This window comes from Molothrus aeneus, chromosome Z (assembly GCF_037042795.1).
Source record: "Molothrus aeneus isolate 106 chromosome Z, BPBGC_Maene_1.0, whole genome shotgun sequence".
NCBI classification, from domain to species: Eukaryota; Metazoa; Chordata; class Aves; order Passeriformes; family Icteridae; genus Molothrus; species Molothrus aeneus.
Genome location: NC_089680.1, coordinates 1983755 through 2002578, shown reverse-complemented (window position 1 = coordinate 2002578; position 18824 = coordinate 1983755). Strand labels below are relative to the sequence as shown.

At 52.1% G+C, this 18824-nt stretch overlaps 1 protein-coding gene across 1 annotated transcript in view; it reads left to right on the top strand.

Moving 5' to 3' along the window:
• Window positions 1-2379: 2379 nt before the first annotated feature.
• ARK2C (arkadia (RNF111) C-terminal like ring finger ubiquitin ligase 2C) overlaps window positions 2380-18824 on the top strand; it is a 52417-nt gene continuing 35972 nt past the window's right edge. Inside the window, exon 1 of the mRNA XM_066569051.1 lies at window positions 2380-2486. Within this exon, the coding sequence (XP_066425148.1) occupies window positions 2426-2486 (61 nt within the window). The 5' untranslated portion in view covers window positions 2380-2425. The remainder of the gene's footprint in view (window positions 2487-18824) is intronic.

Below are 18824 nucleotides of genomic sequence, written 5' to 3'. Positions count from 1 at the left end.
TCTCTGTGACACAGCCAGCTCGGCATCGCGCCAGGGGCCAGGGGTGGCCCATTGCTGCTGACAGAGATGCGTGGGGAGCGGGTGTGTTTCCATGCTGCCACGCAGACGGGGCTCAGGAAGGGTTTCATTACGGTATAAACATGGGAAATTAGATTGGATTGGATGTAAGGAAGGAGTTTTTTGTGGTGAAGGTGGGGATGCCCTGGCACAGGGTGCCCAGAGAGGCTGTGGCTGCTCCTGGAAGTGTCCAAGGCCAGTTTGGATGGGGCTTGGAGAAACCTGGGACAGTGGAAGGTGTCCCTGCTCATGGTCTTAGTCAAGCTTTGATTTGTCTTCAAGCCCAAACCATTCTGGGATTCTAGGCAGAAAAAAATGAAACAGCAAATTTTGCTCTTTTCTTGGAAATATTAATGCTGTTGGGACATCACGATTTGCTGCCTGGCAGGGCTGGCAGAGCCCTGGGGTGGGCAATGCCCACAGCAGCACGGTGACAGAGGGGACAAAATCCAGCCCTTCCCTGCCAAGAGCCCCCATGAGCCAGAGCAGCCTCCCGAGGGCATTGGGGGGAAAGGCAGGAGGGCAAATCCGAGCTGGGATGCGATGGGATGGGCACCGGGAGGCAGCGGGCACCTGGAAGAACTTGTCCTGCTGCCGGTTTTGGGCAGCTCAGAGCAGCAGCTGTGCGAATGTGCCCAAAAGGGCCCTCTGGGCTGGAGGCTGCAGCTCTGGAGAAGGCTCCAGGGAGAGCTCGCAGCTCTCCCTGCGGATCAAGTTAATCCTTCCCAGCATCTGCCCTGGGGCTGTGGGACGGGCAAGGAAGGGGTTACGCAGATCCAGGTTACCAAGCTCACGTTTTTATTCAGATCGGGAGGAGAAAAAAAAAAAAAAAAAACCACCAAAAAACCAAACCAACCCTCCCCTCCTCCCCCCTACAAACAACAAACCCACAAGCGGAGCCCAGCGACAGACCCGATGCCATAATCCGGGCGGACAAATCCATGGCACATCCGCGTCCAGAGGCTGCCGGGCGCTTAAACCTGCCAGATGCACGGCACGGATAAGGCTAAACCGGGATTAAGGGGGCTCCCCACGGCGGGACGGCGGCCGCAGCGGGCGGGGGGAATGGGGGCGAATGAAATAAAATATAAAACCAGCCTGGGCAGGGTGGGAAAGCCATGGAAAAGTCGCTTTGCAGCGGGGTGAAATGATATTCCCTGGATGCTGTGCTTTGCCAGAGATCCCTCCTGCGCAACGGGGGCTCCGAGTCCATTAAAACAGTTTGGAATGGAGATGATGTGTGCTGTTTGGGGTTTTTGGGGGCTGAAGGGCAGCAGCAGGGGGAGGCTCCGCGCTCCGAGGGGTTTCCAGCGCTCTCCGCGCCCCTCCGGGCTCGGCCAGAGCCGTTTTAGGTCAGGGATGCCCCAGCGGATAAATTCTGTCAGCAACTGGGGCGTCAACACAATGGGCCACTGTGTCACCGCGGGGAGCAGGGATGGGACACGGATGGGCGTGGGGACGGTGGCACTGGGGTGGGGACAGCCACAAGCCCTCGGTGGCCCTGCTCCTGAGGGTTTCCCGAGTACCAGGATGAGGGATGTGCACCCCAGACTGTGACCCACGCGTGTGTGGGGTGGGAGAGCTCGGGGCTGTGAGCAGGGGACAGCAGGAGCACGGGAGTGTGGCCGTGTCCGTGTCCCCGTGGGAGGGTGTGGCCGTGTCCGTGTCCCTGTGGGAGGGTGTGGCCGTGTCCGTGTCCCCGTCTGAGGGTGTCTGTGGGGGCTCTGAGGGTGTCTGTGGTGTGTGTCTGTGTGTGCAGGTGACAGGGGTGTGGTTGTGTGGATGGATGGATGGATGGATGGATGGATGGATGGATGGATGGATGGATGGATGGATGGACAAACAGACGGATGGATGGATGGATGGACGGACGGACGGACGGAAGGAAGGATGGCTGGACAGACAGACAGAAGGACAGACGGACAGACAGATGGAAGGAGGGCTGGACGGACGGACGGACGGACGGACGGAGACACAGACGGAAGGATGGATGGCTGGACGGACAGACGGAAGGACAGACAGACGGACGGACGGACGGGCAGACAGATAGACGGAAGGATGGATGGATGGATGGATGGATGGATGGATGGACGGACGGACGGACAGACAGACGGACGGATGGAAGCACGGCCGGACCGGCGGGCGCGGGTGCGCGCGCACGCGACCTCGCTGCCGCTGCCGCGCGCGCGTGCGCGCCTCCCTCGCGCGCGGGTCGCCCCGCCCTCGGCGCCCATTGGCCGGCGGCGGGCGGGGGGGCGTGTCCCGGCGGCGGCCCCCGCGCTGCTATTGGCCGCGCGCCCCTTTGTGTGCCGGCCGAGCGCGGCCGCCGCCAGTCGCCGGCGCGTCCGGGGGGCACAAAGGCCGCAGCATGGTCCTGGTGCACGTCGGATACCTGGTGCTGCCCGTCTTCGGCTCCGTGCGCAACAGAGGTACCGCTCCCGGCAACGCGGGTTCGCGTCCCGGGGCCGCTGGCGGCGGCGAGGGGGGGCGGCGCGTCCCGGGTCCCCGGCGGCAGGAAGGGGGGGCTGCCCCTCAGCGTTCCCCTCAGCGCACCTCACCCAGCCCGGCGGCGTCCCCCTCTCTGGGGCGCCTGCCGCCCCACACACGCCACGCTTCGGGACCCCCCTACCGCCCGCACCTCCCGACTGCGGTAGATCTGTTCCACCCTCCCCCCCTTCCCTCCCGTTCTTCTTTTACGGATTTTATTTTATTTTTTAATTTACCCTCTCCCCCACCCCCACCCCTCACCGTAGCCACCAGGCCATCCCAGCGTAGCTGTAGCCGATAACAGCCATTTTTGTACCTCCATCCTGTGTAGTAGCTGAGTTACATTTGCACTGTAAATTCCTGTTAAGTGGATTCGTTTTGCTGTGGTCGTCGTCGCAGAGTCTCTTTGGGGTGCGGCGGGGCCAAACGCCCCCGAATTGCGGCCAAACCCACAATCCCGGGGCGGCTGAGCTTGGAGGGCACCACGGTGGGGTCATCTGGTCCCACCTCCCTGCTTGAAAAACCTTCCAAAAACCCATTAAATTTGGGGAGGGGAAGCGCGGCGATTGGCCGCGGTTCCCAGGATCGGGCTGGCGGGGAGTCGGGCGGCGGGGTGCGTGTGGTCCGGGGGCGCAGCATCCCTGTCTGTCCCCGCGGTGACACCGCTGTCCCCGCGGGCATCGCCCCCAGCCCCGGCCCTCCCTGCAGCCACAAGTGTCCCGTCCCGCCGGCACACCCCCGACAACCCGCCCAGCGACACCCCCCACCCTCCAAAAAAAAAAAAAAACCCAAAAAAACCCAAAAAACCAAACAAACCGGGCTGCCGAAAGAGACGACTGGCAAAATGGTTTTCCATTAAACAGGGATAACATTTTTTTCTGCTGTGCTAAATTACTTCCTGTTCTTATTTTGTGGGTAATTTTTTCTGTACCGAATATCCTTTGGTTGTGTATCTCCACCTTTTTTCTTGTACTAAAACTAAAGCATGGTCTGTATTTTTTTACATTACCTAGTTTCTGATGTAAATCTCTCTGTAGAGACATACCCTGCTGAAATGTAATGTGCTGTAGCCTATACATCTGCTCAGTGTACGCTGCTTTTGTTCTGTTGCCCTTCCATAGCATGGTGGGCCTTGCCTTTTTGTATTGTGTGCATGATGACATTGTTACACACGATTCCACTAATACTAATATACGATCTCTCAATAAAGAAACTAGTTTTCCTATATTAACCTAGTGTGCTTTTTCTATTGCTGTTTTCCCATTTATTGTCGTATCCTGCTGTTTAGATTTTTTCCTTGCTTTCCCCTCATCGTGAGGTTTGAGTGAGTGGATTTTTTTCTCCCTCTTAGAACAGATATGGGGGCTTTTAAATACATTTTTTTCCCCCCCCCACTTCCTATCCCATATCTACCCTCAGCATTAGTCTGTGTGTACATACTTCCCAGCGCACAGTCCCTATTGCTGTTGTGCTGATGCAGAATTCTGGTTTTACCGCAGAACAGCCAAAAAAAAAAGTCAAATCCCTCATTATTAATCAAAAAAAGAAATTGATGAAGGGTCTGCTGCTTATTCATTCTAGTTACAACATTACACCTTCCTTACCAGACTGATCCCTCTGTATGGATGGGGGGGGAATTGTTTATTTTTCTAAAGTCCTGATTAACAAGAGGTAAACCAACCTGTATATTAAAAAAAAAAAAAATTAAAAAAAAACCCTCCGATCTTTAGGCTGTATATTTTAAACGTATACATCTCTGCGAGTGCCCTGCCCACCATCTGCCAGGCGAGGAGTTGCCGTGCCTCGGTCCCGGGGCGACTGGCATGCTATAAATATCTCCACTAGACCCCTGCAAGGCAGGGCTCGTAAAAACGTCCCAGCTGCTAATGTTGTAACTACATTTTTCCTGCTCGAAGCCTCCAGGCCCACCATCTTCTGAATAAAAACTCGATTTGGTCAAAAAAAAAAAAAAAAAAAAAAAAAAAAGAAGGCAAACTATGGGGTTGGGAGAAAAAGTCACGGGGAGCCTTAAAATATTGGAAGCATGGAGGAATGGATGAATTGCGGTCAGCGAGCAGCTTTGCTGCGGCTGCAAAGCGATGATAATGATAGTGGTCACCTCTCCTTGTGCCTGCAGCAGACCTCCTCTCCCAGGTCTGCAAAAGGGTCCCGTAAAACCTCCCCGTTTTGGCTTGGATGCCACGAGGAGCTGAGGGAAGTCAGGGCTCCCAAAGCCAGGAGACGGGGCTGGGAGGGGAGGCGGGGGGAGCATCTTGTCTTTAATTACATTTCCACAGAAGCGGGGGGGAGACGCAGCATTGGTGATTGGTCTTTAATGAGAGGAAGACAAATTCAGCAGGTCGGTGGTTCCCACCCGCTAAAATTTCACGAGGAGCCGCTGGCAAGCAAAACAAAAGCCAGTGGCTCCTGCAGCCCGCCCTGCCTTTACCCCAGCATCCCTCCCAGAGACGCATCATTTCGCAAGGCTGTGCCTTTCCACCTCTCTCCTAGCTCTATCCTGAGTTTGGTTGGTTTTCTCTATAAACATTTATTTATGATTTCCTTCTCCATATTTCCTTTTCCGTGTACCTCGGTGACTGTTTGGCCATCCTGTCCCCCTCTGTATGAGCACCGGTGGGGTGCCCCCTGCTCCCCCCTGGATGTAGTGTATGCCGTGGCCCTTTGTTCTCGCTCCATCCTCGCCCCGGGCCAGCGCTGAGCTCCTCCGTGCCTGACACGTCCCCATACACATCCCGAGGAGGGAGGCTGTGCTTCTCGCTTGCATGAATGAAGGGAGACATGCATGCCTGTTGGGGCTGATCATTTTCCAATGTGATTTTTTTTTATTATTTTCTCCCCCCTCTCCCACCCTCCCCCCCACCCCCCGTTTTTTTTTTTTATTTTTTTGATTTTGTTTCGTTTCCTTTTTTTTTTTTTTTTTTAAATTCAACCCCCCTTCCCCCTCCCACCAACCCCACGCCACGTGAGACAATGAGATTCGGGTTATGGCGTGGGGGGGAAAAAAATAAAAAAATCCCCCTTCTCCTCTCCCCCCAGCCCAAACCCCAACACGGATAAACCCATCCCCTCCACGGACACCTGCCGGCAGCTGCCCCTTTGTTGGGAGTGGGGATTCACTGCAGCGAGCGTGACAACCCCCCCCAGGTCTCACTCTGCAAATTAGCCCTGCTACAGAGCAGGGCTGCGTGCTCAGCCCACTCCGAGGATGCCTTGGTAATCTAATAATGCACAAAACTGCTGGGTTAATGGCAACTTTTAAAGCAATTTATCATCCGCATCATATTTTTGACCTGTCTTGTTAGAAACACATCCTTACAAGAGGAAGCATCCCCCCCTCCTCCACCTCCCAGCCTTATTAGTCAGTAACCACCAGGCTTTCATAGCTCATAATCCATCAAACTCATCCACATTTTAATGACTTAATTCCTTTGACACCCTGGAAAAGCCACGTTTGAGTCCTGAAAAAGTCACCTGGTACAAAGAAAATGATTTTTTTGTTTGGTTTTTTTTTTTTTTTTTTGTTTGGTTTTTTTTTTGGTTTTTGTTTTTGTTTTAGCGTCGGTGGGCTGAGGAAATCCAAGGTGGGTCACGTGCTGGTGGTGCTGCTGTGGGTGTGGAGGCACATGCAGTGATTTCTGTAAAGCCTAGACGTCTCTCCAGCACCAACCTGTATCTCTGGCCTCCCTTAAATAACTCCTTTCAGTAACAGGGAGAAGGATAATCCCAAACACGGACAAAAGGGGCTCTGAGGTTCATTTCTGTAAGGGTTGTGTAAAGGTCTCACACCCATCTGTGCGCGCTTAATGATGGCAAAGGGGAGCTGGGCTGATGGGTCTCACACGGGGTCTGGGCTGGTGGCACAGCTTCCATCCTTTTTGAGAGGAAACAGAAACGAGTAGTGCTCACGTTTTGCTCATGCTGGGAATTATCAGCAGAGCCTAAAGAGAGAGCTGATCTGGATTTACCTTGCTGCGTGCGGATCTGGCCCCGTGGAAGTGTGTTATTTAAGAACCGGTGAGTTGGTGCGCGAGGGAGGCAGCAGCAGAAGCTGTGAAGCTCGGGGGTGCTCGAGGGGGTGTGTCTGCCACAAATCCCCGGAGCTGCTCTGGTGCAGGGGCACGGAGTGCTGGGGACACGGTGGGGACACAGCCCAGGCTGCTCGGGGTGCCCTGGGCAGAGTGTGGGTGTCCTCGCAGAGCCGCCCCGACTCCTCCTCTGTGACCTTTCTGGAAGGACTTTCCTAGAGTAAGTCTTGAGTTTCGTTTCTGTTGTAGCTTCAAACCCTGCTCATAACCTGGGCAGCTCCTTGGTAGCTGAAAGGGGAGGATGGAGCATGGCTGGGGCAGGCACTGCCCCAAAAGATGTAGGAGGAACCCCCCCAGGTACCTCGGGGGGCACTTGGGACATCCAAGACTGGCTCATGCGTCTCCCCTGACCAGAGGGACGATGGTGACAACCACTGGGGGTGCAGAGGTGGAAGGACAGGGGAATACAGCTCTTTTGGGGGTAGCAAGGACATGGACATCCCACCCCTTTATGTGCTGGTTTAACTCCAAACCATGCACTGGGGCACCTCATGTCTAAACTGGAAGATTCTTCTCTCCAGAGGTCTTCAAAAAGGGACAGGTGCTGCAGCAGGTCAGCAGAGAAAAGCCCTTCCCACCCTTAACCTGGGAGTGCTCGTTTTGGAAGGCTTTAAATTAATGAGTGAGAAATCCAAGGGAAGATTTGCAACTTCTCCTGTATTAAATTGTCTTCAATATCTGTAACCCCCAGGAGCAGAGTTGGTTTGGCAATTGGAAGAGGTGTGATGGCATTGCCAAATGCTGTGACTCTCAGGCATCTCATGGAATTTGGGTGTTCCTGCATAACCCTGCAGCTCCTGGAGCTGGGTGATAGCACGAGGCTTTAATCTTAAGGGGTTTCACATAATGTAGAGCTTCAAGGTGCTGCTTATGGCCAACTTGGTCCTCAAAACTCACAAGTCTGCAGTCAGCAGGTGTTTCAGCTGATGTGGGGGTTTGAGAAGCAGAAGGGGAATGTGGGGCTGCAGGACGGGGACCTGCAGGGAGGCAGTGAGAGGGGGGACAACACCCAGTGGGGAAAATGGTAATTTTCTCCCTTTTTTGGTTGATTTTGGGTAGATGGAGTGGGTTGGTCTGCAGTTGGGATTGGCAAAGTGGTTTCCCAAGCAACTCTGCACAGGACCCCATGGGAGATCCACAAGTTAAATCCTTGTGTGGTCTTGTCTTACTCCTAAACCTTCTTAGTGAGAAAACTCTGTCTTTTGAGAAAGGTTAAATTCTCACCAAAAAAAAAAAAAAAGGTGCAATCACTCCTTAGCCTCTTGCAACAGGTCCTGGTGGTGGCAAGGACTGGGCTCCTGTGCTGGAGAGCTCAGCAGCAGCCAGGATGGAGGGAAGGCAAACCCTTGTGTGCTCCATGCCTCCTCTCCACCTTTTCTTAACCCTTTCTGCTCCTCCTCTGCTCAGTTTTGCAGTCTCCCAGGACCTTTTCTCACACATTTTCCTGCCTGATGGTCCTTTGCATTTCCCAGCCCCAGCTGGATTGGGCTGGTTGGCCCATGCTGTCATGGATCCCTCTTGGTAAGTGTCCTTAACCTCTGTTGTTTTCTCTCCCTCCCTTTAAAGGCTGCAAAATGTGCCTGCAGGAGAGCTCTGTGTGTGTGGCTTGTGGCTCTTTAATGAACAGAATCTCTTCATTGGCTTGAGGGACTGCACCCAGTGGGGTCAGCAGCAAAGAAGTGCTGGAAGCAGCAAAGGTGCAGGTTGTGGGGACAAAGAGAGAGTAAGGGGCAGCCCTGTGGGCTGGGAGCCTGTGAAGTGAGGGCACGCCTGTAGGGAAATGTTTGGGTGAGGATTTTGGTACTTGGGTGAAGGATCCAGGTGTCTGTGTGTCTCTTATCACATCCCTGGGGTCCCAGCTGCTCCCAGTGGCTGCCCTGTGTGGAAGTGACACCCCGAAGTGTGGGTGACCCTCAGCTCAGTCAGAGCCACTGGCTGGCGCTGGTTTTCCTCTTTTTTCCTCCCTCTGGAAGGCCTGAGCAGTGCTGTGGAGCTGTTGCCATGCTCCACCCCTCCATGTCCTTTCCCAAATGGTCCAAAGAGCAAATGTGTCCCCAAACAAGGAGAGCACCAGGCATGGGCACCTTCTGGGACTTTTTTGAGCAGGACTGATGGAACTGGACAGCCTACCAAACCATATGTCCAGCTCTGGAGCTAAGAGTGGCTGTGGAAACATTCTCTTGTCCTTTTTTCCAGGCTGGAACGTGTCTCTAAAAGGCATTCAATAAAACCATTCCTGGGACATCTGTCTTGCTGCAGCTGCTCCCCACCCTGGGTTCCTCCAGTGAAGGAAGGGATTGGGAAACATCCCTGTAACAAATGTGCCCTCCCCAGCTGTGCTTCCTCTATGTCTCTAGGATTCCTCATTCTCCTGGTGGCATCTGACTCTTCTTTCAATCTCGCTGCCAGATGGAGGCACTGATACTTCCCACAGGATCTTGGGATTTTTGGAGGCTGTGGGTGCATGAGGAGTCACCCCTCATGACCACTTGCCCAGCTAGCTAGCCAGTTTTGATGCTGCCTCTGCTGAAAACGGGGCATCTGCAGACAAAAGGAAGCTTTCTTCTCTCTTTTTTTTTTTTTTTTTTTTTTTGTTTTATATCAGAGGAGGTGCCTGTGTTTGCCTGCATGCCCTGGGGCAATGCAGGAGGTTTGTGTGGTCCATTCATGGCTGACCATCACCAGCTGGTGGGAGCTGGTACTTGAGCAGACTCTCCTGAGGGCCCCAAGCCTCAGTGAGGAGCAGCTGGAGTCTGGAAGGAGCTGTGGGTTCATGGTGAAGCTGCCTGGACGTGGGGTTGGATTCCCATCTGGCAAGGCCTGAACTTGTTTGTACGTGCATGAACCCAAAAAAACTCCAAACTCCTCAGCTTTTAAAGGAGTTGCTTGGCATTTATACTGGGGTGAATAAGATGAGAATCTAGTCTGAGGTGTGTTTTTATCTTAAAAGAGAGAGAGAGAGAGAAAAAAAAAAAGTTGGCAGCAGAGTAAAGGTATTTTGTTTGCAGGAGGGTTTGGTGGTGAAGCTATCTTTGCAAAGACTATTGGGGTGCACTAATCCCTGCTTTGGCATTTGCAGTTAAACTTGAGCAGGAGCTTTTTAAATCTCAGTCAGCGTCTGAAGGTAATGGGGGTGGTGATGCTTCAGGAGAAGTGTCCATCAAGCCTGGCAGCTTCCACAACCTCCAGGCGGAAAATACCACTCGTTTGCCTGTCAGGATAGGAGCTGTAAATCTCATGCAGATTACCACGCTGCTTGTTTTGGTTTGCTAAATCCACACTTCTCTCCCTTGTAGCCTGGCCTTTAATATTAATATCTTTAATTTCATTTATAAATTCACTTATCAGCTTTCATTAGTCATCCCGTTAATGATCCCAGGCAAGAAATTTGTCATTTGACGTCAGAAGGCAGATTAAGGGACTTCTAAAGCCTTGGGAAACAGCTTCATGCTGCACCAGAATTATAGCAGTTGGCATACGAGGCTAATGCTAGGTGTAATTTGCATCTGCTGCTCAGGGAATGAGTGATTATTTTATATATTTAGCAGAAAACAAGAGAATTTCTTAACCATGAATGGCACTACGTTTCCTGCAAACTGCAGTATTATGAATCACTGGGCTATAAACACCTTGTTTGCTGGTTTTGTGTCAGCATGGGGGGGATCCTGACAGCTCCCCTCCTCCTTGGCGGGGTTTTCCTCATTGAAATTAAGGGATTCCCTCTGTGCTAGGAGCTGGAAGGGGCAGGGAGTGGATTAAGTTTTGCCGTGCCAAAACTGAGCGCCTTTGGTGGCTGAGCTCCCCTGATGGTAGGTGAGGGTGTTTGGGAGGGTTTGGAGATGGGTGCCTAAGGCATGGAAATGCAGGGAAGAGCCCTCACAGTATTTGCTCAAAACGTCTAGAAAAGAGCAGGGTTGGACTGAAAAGGGATGAGATGTAGCAGCTCCAGGCACTGGTCCATTCAGGTCCATCAGGATGAGGCTTTACAGATGCTGGGAGCAAGCAGCGTCTTGGGAGAGAGACCTTATCTTAACCAGCTGTTATTTGTGATATCCCACAAATCTCCTGGGGCTGAGATAAGGAATGAGGAGGCTTCCTGCACAGAGATAGCGGGCTTGGGGTTGTTACAAAGTTGTTTCTTTTTTTATAATGAACGCCTCATTGCATGCAACCCTGTAAAAAATGCCCCCTTCCCTGCAAAACCCATTGGCAGCCCCAAACTCTCCCCTTTGTGCACAGCCTCCTTTGAGATCAAAGGGCTACAGGCAGATCTCCAGGAGCCTGAACAGAGAAAATGTTATCCAGTGTGCACCAAAAGCATTTGGGGAGCTGTTTTTGCTCAGCCCTCCTTGGTCTGAGTGGGAAATTCCTGTGGAAACTGCAGTGGGATGATCCTGACTGGACACCAGATGCCCACCCAGCTTCTCCATCAGGAGGACAGGGGGAGAAAATGAAATGGAAAAGAAGTTGTTGAGATAAAGTCAATTTTAAAAAAGCAAAGGAAAATAGAAGAGTTACACTCTATTTCCCATCACCAGGTTATGTCTGGCTACTTCATGGGAAGTAGGCATTCAATATTTGTAGCAGATGGTCTCTGGGAGCCAGCCAGGCTGTGACACAGCCCCAGGGCAGTGTCATGTCCTGTCCCCTGTGCCCGCCCTGCTGAGGCACCTCCAGTGCTGGGGACAGCTCTGGGCCCTCAGGACAAGAGAGACCCTGAGGGGCTGGAGCGTGTCCAGGGCAGGGAACGGAGCTGGGAAGGGGCTGGAGCCCCAGGAGAGGCTGAGGGAGCTGGGAAGGGGCTGAGCCTGGAGCAAAGGAGGCTCAGGGGGGCCCTTGTGGCTCTGCACAGCTCCTGACAGGAGGGGACAGCCTGGGGGGGTCGGGCTGTGCTCCAGGGAACAGGGACAGGAGGAGGGGAAACGGCCTCAGGCTGGGCCAGGGCAGGCTCAGGTTGGATATTGGGGAATTTTTTTCATGGAAAGGGTCATTAAGCTTAGGAACAGGCTGCCCAGGGCAGTGATGGAGCCCCCATCCCTGGTGGGATTTAGAAGCTGTGTGGATGTGGCACTTGGGGACATGGGTCAGTGGTGGCCTTGGCAGTGCTGGGGAGTGTTTGGACATGATCTTAGAGGTCTTTTCAGTCTAAATGATTGCAGCAGCAAAACCTATCTCTATCCTTAATCTGCTGCTCAGCTCTGCCTGCCTCCCTCCTGCAGTATATTGACCAGTGGTGGCCACACTCTTGCCTCCAAGGCTTTTCCTTCAAACTGTGAGCTGAAAATTGGAGTGTGGCATGGATATTGGGCCCCAAGGCAAGGAATGTCCAGTCCCCACAGCACCAGGGGAGTGCATGGGTGAGCAGTGGGTGGTGGGCCAGCAGCTCAGCTGGTGGCAGTTCTATTGAACTGAGTTGCCAGGGACTAGAAAACAAGAATATCTGGTTTTGATGATGATGATTATTTTCCAGTTCACTGGCTGAAAATTTATTTTTCTGGGTTTATATTGTCCTTGAGTTTTTCAACAAAATGAGAGGGTGGGGAGAGGCTTTTAAATGGTTCATTTGAAGGGAGATGAAATAGGCCACAGCCCCAGAAGTGAAATTCTATATTATGACAAAAAATGAAACAGCACCAGCTGGATGGAGGGAATAAAACCAATTCATCATGATTTTTAAATTGGGGTTTTCATACACAAATGTTTGACTTTGACATAATTTTTAAAGTATCTTAGAGGTGGGTTAGGTGTTTTGGGAAGCATGTAATGGTCAGGAATAGACTGCCTTTGTTTTCTTGCACTGTGAAACCATCAAATTTATCTAATCAACAGAAAATGCTTTAATAATGCCTGAGATGAGTCTTGCAAAGGCGTGGGAGGTCACAAAATGAGGAAGGCCATGTCAGCCCCTGCTCCTCCCTCCTCCTCACCTCCACTGGCATCAAGGATGAGTTTCCAGGCTGGGGAAGGGCCAGAGGTCATTTCCAAAATGACAGTGAGAGTGGAAATCCTGACCAGGATGTGTCACCACTGCTCTGCTCCTCACTGGTCTCACCCAGCTCGGTCTCTGCTGCTCTGCTCTGGGGTGGGGCAGCCTCACCTCAAGTGCTGAGGGCACTTTTGGGTGCCACAGCATAAAAAAAGACATTGAACTGTTAGAGAGCAACCAAAGAAAGCCACAGGGAGGTGATGGGCCTTGAGGGGAAGCTGAGTGAGGAGCAGCTGAGGGCACTGGGTCTGCTCAGCTGGAGGAGACTGAGGGGAGACCTCATTGCTGTCTTCAACATCCTTGTGAGGGGGAGAGGAGGGGCAGGTACTGATATTTCCTCTCTGGTGACAGGGACAGGACCCATGGAATGGCTGGAGCTGTGTTAGGGCTGAGGTCTGGATATCAGGGAAAGGCTCTTCCCCAAGAATGTGCTGGGCACTGCCCAGGCTCCCCAGGGAATGGGCACATTCCCAAGGCTGCCAGAGCTCCAGGAGGGTTTGGACAGCACAGCCAGGGATGCACAGGGTGGGATTGTTGGGGGTCTGTGCAGAGACATGAACACCATGACCCTTGTGGGTTCCCATCCCACTCAGGATATTCTGTGATTCTCTGCCATCCTGCAGGTGCAAACAGCACCTTCTCCATGGCCTTGTTTGCTGTGGGCAGGAAAAGCTGTCTGGCAGGTGTGATTACAAACTTGCCAGTGGAAATCCTGGGTGCTCTGCCACAGGAGACCACAGAGGCACCTTGGGGGCCAGGATGTGTCATCTTGCCCTGGGTCACCTGCAGGGAGAGTCATGCACTGCCAGGTCCACAGATGGCTGTGGTGCTTCCCAGGTGCTCCTTCTGGATGGTGCAGGGGTGTCCTGGGAAAGGAAAATATTGCCAGGAGGTAGTCACAGGATAAGAAAAATAGAGTGTGTGTCAGGGGGAAGGAAGGCATGTTCCCTTGGACAGGAAGCGGTTCCTCCTGAGAGGGTTTGGGATGCTGGGTATGTTTGCTTGGTGTTCTCTCTGTTCTTCCTGCAACGAGTGATTTTTAGCCCCTTTAGGAAAATCCAGGCCAAACCTTAATATCTGGGAAGCTCAGGGCAGTTTTTGGGGTATGTTGCAGTGGTTCATTGTGGTTTAACCCCATCCAGCCCCTCACAGCCCCTCACTCAATCCCCCACCAGCAGGATCAGGGAGAGAATCAGAATGGTAAAAGCTGGAAAACTTCTGAGGGAATTGAGATAAAGGCAGTTTAATAGGCACAGCAAAAAGTGTGCACATGAGGAAAGCAAAACCAAAGAATTAATTCAGTGCTTCCCACAGCCAGGCAGGTGTTCAGCCATCTCCAGAGAGCAGGGCTTCCTCCCACATGACAGTGGCTTGGGAACACAAACACCACCACTCCAAACATCCCTCCCTTCCTCCTTCTTCCCCTCACTTTATATTATCTTCACCACTGTGGCCACACAAAAAGCAGCAAAGGCCTTGGCTCTGTGCAAGCCCGGCTCAGCAATAACAAAAACATCTCTGTGATATCAACGCTGTGTTCAGCAAAAACCCAAAACACAGCCCTGTAACAGCTACTGTGTAGGAAATTAACTCTACCCCAGCCCAAACCAGCACACTCAAGCATCATGCAGACCTTGTGGGACCCGTGTCCTTGTCTTGGGATTCCTTATCCACAGCCCAGCATCTCTCACTGGACCTTTTCCTGTGAGAAACTGAGCCATGAGGGAGATCTTTTCTCCCTGGGCTGGCCTTGGCACTGTCAGACTCAGGCCCATCCTCTGTCTCTCTGCAGACTCAACTTCTGCTGCTCCTCAGCAAATGTCTTCTGAGCCTGGTTGTGTGCTGCATGAGTAGCCTGAGAATCCATCTGAGCTGGAAGGGACCCACAAATCAAATGGGATCATCAAATCCACACCCTGGCCCTGCACAGACCCCCAGCAACCCCAGCCTGTGCATCCCTGGCAGTGCTGTCCAAAGGCTCCTGGAGCTCTGGCAGCCTCGGGGCCGTGCCCATTCCCTGGGGAGCCTGGGCAGTGCCAGCACCCTATGGGGGAGAGCCTTTCCCTGATACCCAAACTAGCCCTCCTCCTAGCCAGCACCACTCTTGGCATTACCTTCACTAGACTTCTCCACCTTTACCTGTCTCATTTCCCACCATGTGTTACAGTACCTGCTGTGCTTTCCCTTGTGGATGCAAGGAGTTGCTCATTCCTCACATTCCTCCTCCAAGCACCAACATCTCCCTCATGGCTAGTGCTGGCTCTGGGACCCAAACCTGCTGAAAACATTGAGATGCTTCAGCACTGGCCTGGTGTTGGTGTAGGCGAGGGTAAGGAACTGCTCTCCATGTGTCCAGAGCTCCCTGAGAGCTCCGTGTGGGCTGAAGGATGAGGAGGCTGAAGGGATGAGGAGGCTGAAGAGCAAGCCCTGTCCTCTGGCTGCTGCCGTGGGGGATGGCTGTGATGGATGGTGTAATAAGTGGTGTTGGGAGCACAGAGCTGGGCAGATCTCTCTCATAACTGGCTTTAAAGAGCAGCCACGTTCATTATTTGGCCAGGAGAAAGGAACATCGTGGTGTGGTGCCAAGTGGGCTCTCGGCTCACATCCCTCTTCCAGTTTCACTTCCAGAAAACACTGCTTTTGGTGGGGGTGGTGGTTTTGATGGATGCTGTGCAGGAAGTCCCTGTGCTGAAGGGCTGGTGCTCTTTCACAGAACAGGGAGCACTGGTGCCTCTCCTCTTTTTGCTGCAATGGCACAACTGGTCACAGCTTTCTGGCCCCATGATGGGAGTGGGGCAGCAGCAAGGGGTCCTTCCTAATGCCCTGCAATTTAAATGGGAAACAGGGATGGAGATGCTCTGCAGAAACCCGACTGGCTGGCAGCATTCCCTGCAGGTAGAGGTGACATCCAGGCCAGCACCAGGGGCAGAGGGCATCAGAGAGGTGCCAGGGCCTGGCAGCAGGGTGGTGCAGGGCAGGAGAGATGCACCAGGGCACCCAACAACCCCTGCTTGGAGCTGCCACCTCTGCAGATGCCCTGGGAGCCCTTTTTGAATGCAGCCTGATGGAGGTAAGTTTAATGGAGCAGGTGGGTGTGCAGAGGGGCACCCTGCCCCTGAGCCAGAGTGCCCCTCTCCAGTCCATAACAATCCCAGATCCTGTTTGCTGTTGGGGTTTTTTCACCCCCAAAAGAGAACAAGCCGTTTTCTAGTGATGCCATGACGTGCACACTTTGCATCACGCCAGGGAGCTGCAGCTTTGGGAAAGCCAACAAATATAATGAGACTTCGAGATTAAAAGAAAAAAAAAAAGGAAAGAAAGAAAGAAAGAAAGAAAGAAATGAAAGAGATGAGAGCCCAGAGCACAACAGCATGGTGGAAATGTGAAGTGTTTGCCAAGGTTCAGGCACCAAAAAGCCAATGAAAAGTGATTTGTTGTTATCAACACCCGTGGTGAGTGGTGTGCTCCCCACATCTGAGTTGGGGTTGGGTGGGGTGCAGCCCATCAGCTGTAGGAGTTGCTTTTTCTGTCTGTCAGGGCACACAACCTGCCTGGGGGAGAAAGGTATCTCTCTGCAAAGAGCAGGGCTTAAAATTCCTGGGAAGTTTTCATCTGTGGGGGAGATTTTAGCTGAGCTCTGTTGTAGAAGTGCTGGGTGATAGGGGAGGAGGCAGGGTAACACACAGAGAGAAGCTCAGGAAGTTCTTAGGGCAGCAGGTGATGGACCAGAATGTCAGGGAAAAACAGCAACACAGAGAGAAATCCCACACTGGTCTGGGGCAGCTTGGTGATGGTCAGGAGCACTGTGGGTCTCCACCTCCAGGCTGGCGTGGAGGAGGTTGTTGGCTGGTTCCTGCAAAATTGAGAGGAAAGGAGACCTTGGTCCAGCCTGCTGAGCTGCTCTGCAGGGCTGGGCACCTTTCTGAATGAGCCACCCCTTGTCTTTGAGAAAATGGGGCATTCAGGAGCACGTCTGAGCTCAGGGTCCCAGAGGAAGTTTGCCCTCCACGCAGCTTTTGTTGTTGCTGTAAAAAGTAGGGGTGAGCCCACTTCAAAACCATTGAATCATAGAATCCTTAAAGTTGGGGAAAATCCTCTAGGATCATGGAGTCCAACAATTCCCCCAGCACTGCCAAGGCCACCACTGACCCATGTCCCCAAGTGCCACATCCACAGGGCTTTCAAACCCCTCCAGGGATGGGGACTCCAACACTGCCCTTTGTGCAGCCCATTCTAAAGTCTGACCTGAAAATTTCTTCCTTCAGTGAAGAATTATTTTCTTAACATCCAATTTAAACCTCCCCTGTCACAACCTGAGGCTGTTTGCTCCCATTCTGAATGTACAAAAAAGTCAGGAATTAGGATTTTGTCCACCAGCTTCCTGGGTGATGGTATTCAGGGCTTGGGGACAGCCAGCAGACACCTCTTCAGGGCTTGATGTTTGCAGACCTGCCAAATGTTGGGCAGCTTCTGAACCAGCCCAGAGCTCCTAACTGGGGGCTCAGATTGATTTGCTTGCTCAAAATGCTTTTTCTGAATGGAGGGGAAGGGTTAGATGCTTTGTAGTCCATCGTTCTCAAAAGCACCAGAAAGATTTTAGAAATTCAGTGTGTGGCTCATCTGATGTTCTAGAGGTGCCAGCCTTTAATTAACATCACTGAGAAGTTCAGATCCCAAATTTAATTCCTTTTTGTATATAACTGGGAGTTCTGAGGTGTCAACAGGTTTTGTGTCTCAAACAGATGTTACTTTTTTTCCCCTCAGAGCTGGGTTTAATCTGAAATACTGCTTTGTAATTGCTGCTCCTCTCTCCTCTGCTTGATAACTGCCAGAACCCCCATCCAGTGGATATTACATGGGTTAGTGTTATTTGTGCTCTTTTATTTCCACCCAGGCAGAAGTCTTCTCCTGGGTTCAGCAGTTAGCACTGGGGGGGAAAAAAACCCTTGTAATCTTTTTCTGCTCTCTAAAGGTCCAGTTACATTGTGAACTGACAGTATAAGTGGAAAATCTAGGATTATTTTCATTACGGTTTTTGATCTGTCCCAGCTGTCCCATAAAGAGTTGAGTAGGAAGAACATTTTCAGGAAGAAAATTTTTTTATGCTGAGGGGGGTGGGCAGGCCCTGGCCCAGGGTGCCCAGAGCAGCTGTGGCTGCCCCTGGATCCCTGGCAGTGCCCAAGGCCAGGCTGGATGGGGCTTGGAGCAGCCTGGGACAGTGGAAGGTGTCCCTGCCCATGGCAGGGGGTGGAGCTGGATGAGCTTTAAATGTCCCTTCCAAACCAAACCCTTTTGGGATTCTGTGACCCAAACCACCATGGGTGTGGTCCAAGGCCAAATATCTGTGCCCAGCACCTGGAGCAGAACCCAGCTCTTCCCAAAGTGCTCCCGGTTTCCCAAACATCCTCGTGTGGGTTCAGGTGGGTGTGGGCACAGCATGCTGACCCCCAGCTCTGCAGATCCCCATCAGAATCTCTGGGAATGGAGATTCCTAAGGCTGAGCAAGAGCTTTGGATCTCTTACCTTCATTTCTCCACCTGCACAATATACCAGTGACTGTCTTGCAGGCCACTGGGTGTAAAATTCAGGGAACAGGGAAATGCAGGTGATTCTGTTCCTTTGCATGTAAAATTCAGGGGTAAATGTAAATGTGGGTGAGAAAAGCAGATTTCTGTCTCATATCCTCCTTTCTGTGGTCACTCTTGAGGAAATGTGTTACAGGAGATGTCTGGAGGATTGTATTTAGCCATAAAAGCTTGATCAGATGTCTCTGCTTTCTTCAGGAAACAGATTTGGAAATGAAACAGAAAACTGACAAAGCTGAGACTTTTGAATGAAAAATGAAAACCTCAATTCTTTCTTAATGTCAAAGACATGAATACATCTTACTTTTTAAATAATAGCTTTAACATTATTTGGTTAAAATCCAAGGGGAGGCACTTTCCCAAGGTCACTCACTACAGCAGTGGGAAGAGACATTCACACCCCTTCTCCTCTAATGAAATCTGCTTAAAAATACTGATCTGGGGGAAAACCCATCTGCTGGCACTACCTGTACAGCTTCCTTATCTGGCTGCTCTGATCAACAGGTTTTCTTTCCCTGACAGACCTTGACAAAATTTTCGAGTCCAACAGCAATGTTTTTTTCAATGCCACCTGAGAGAGGGCTGTGGGGATTTGTGGCCACT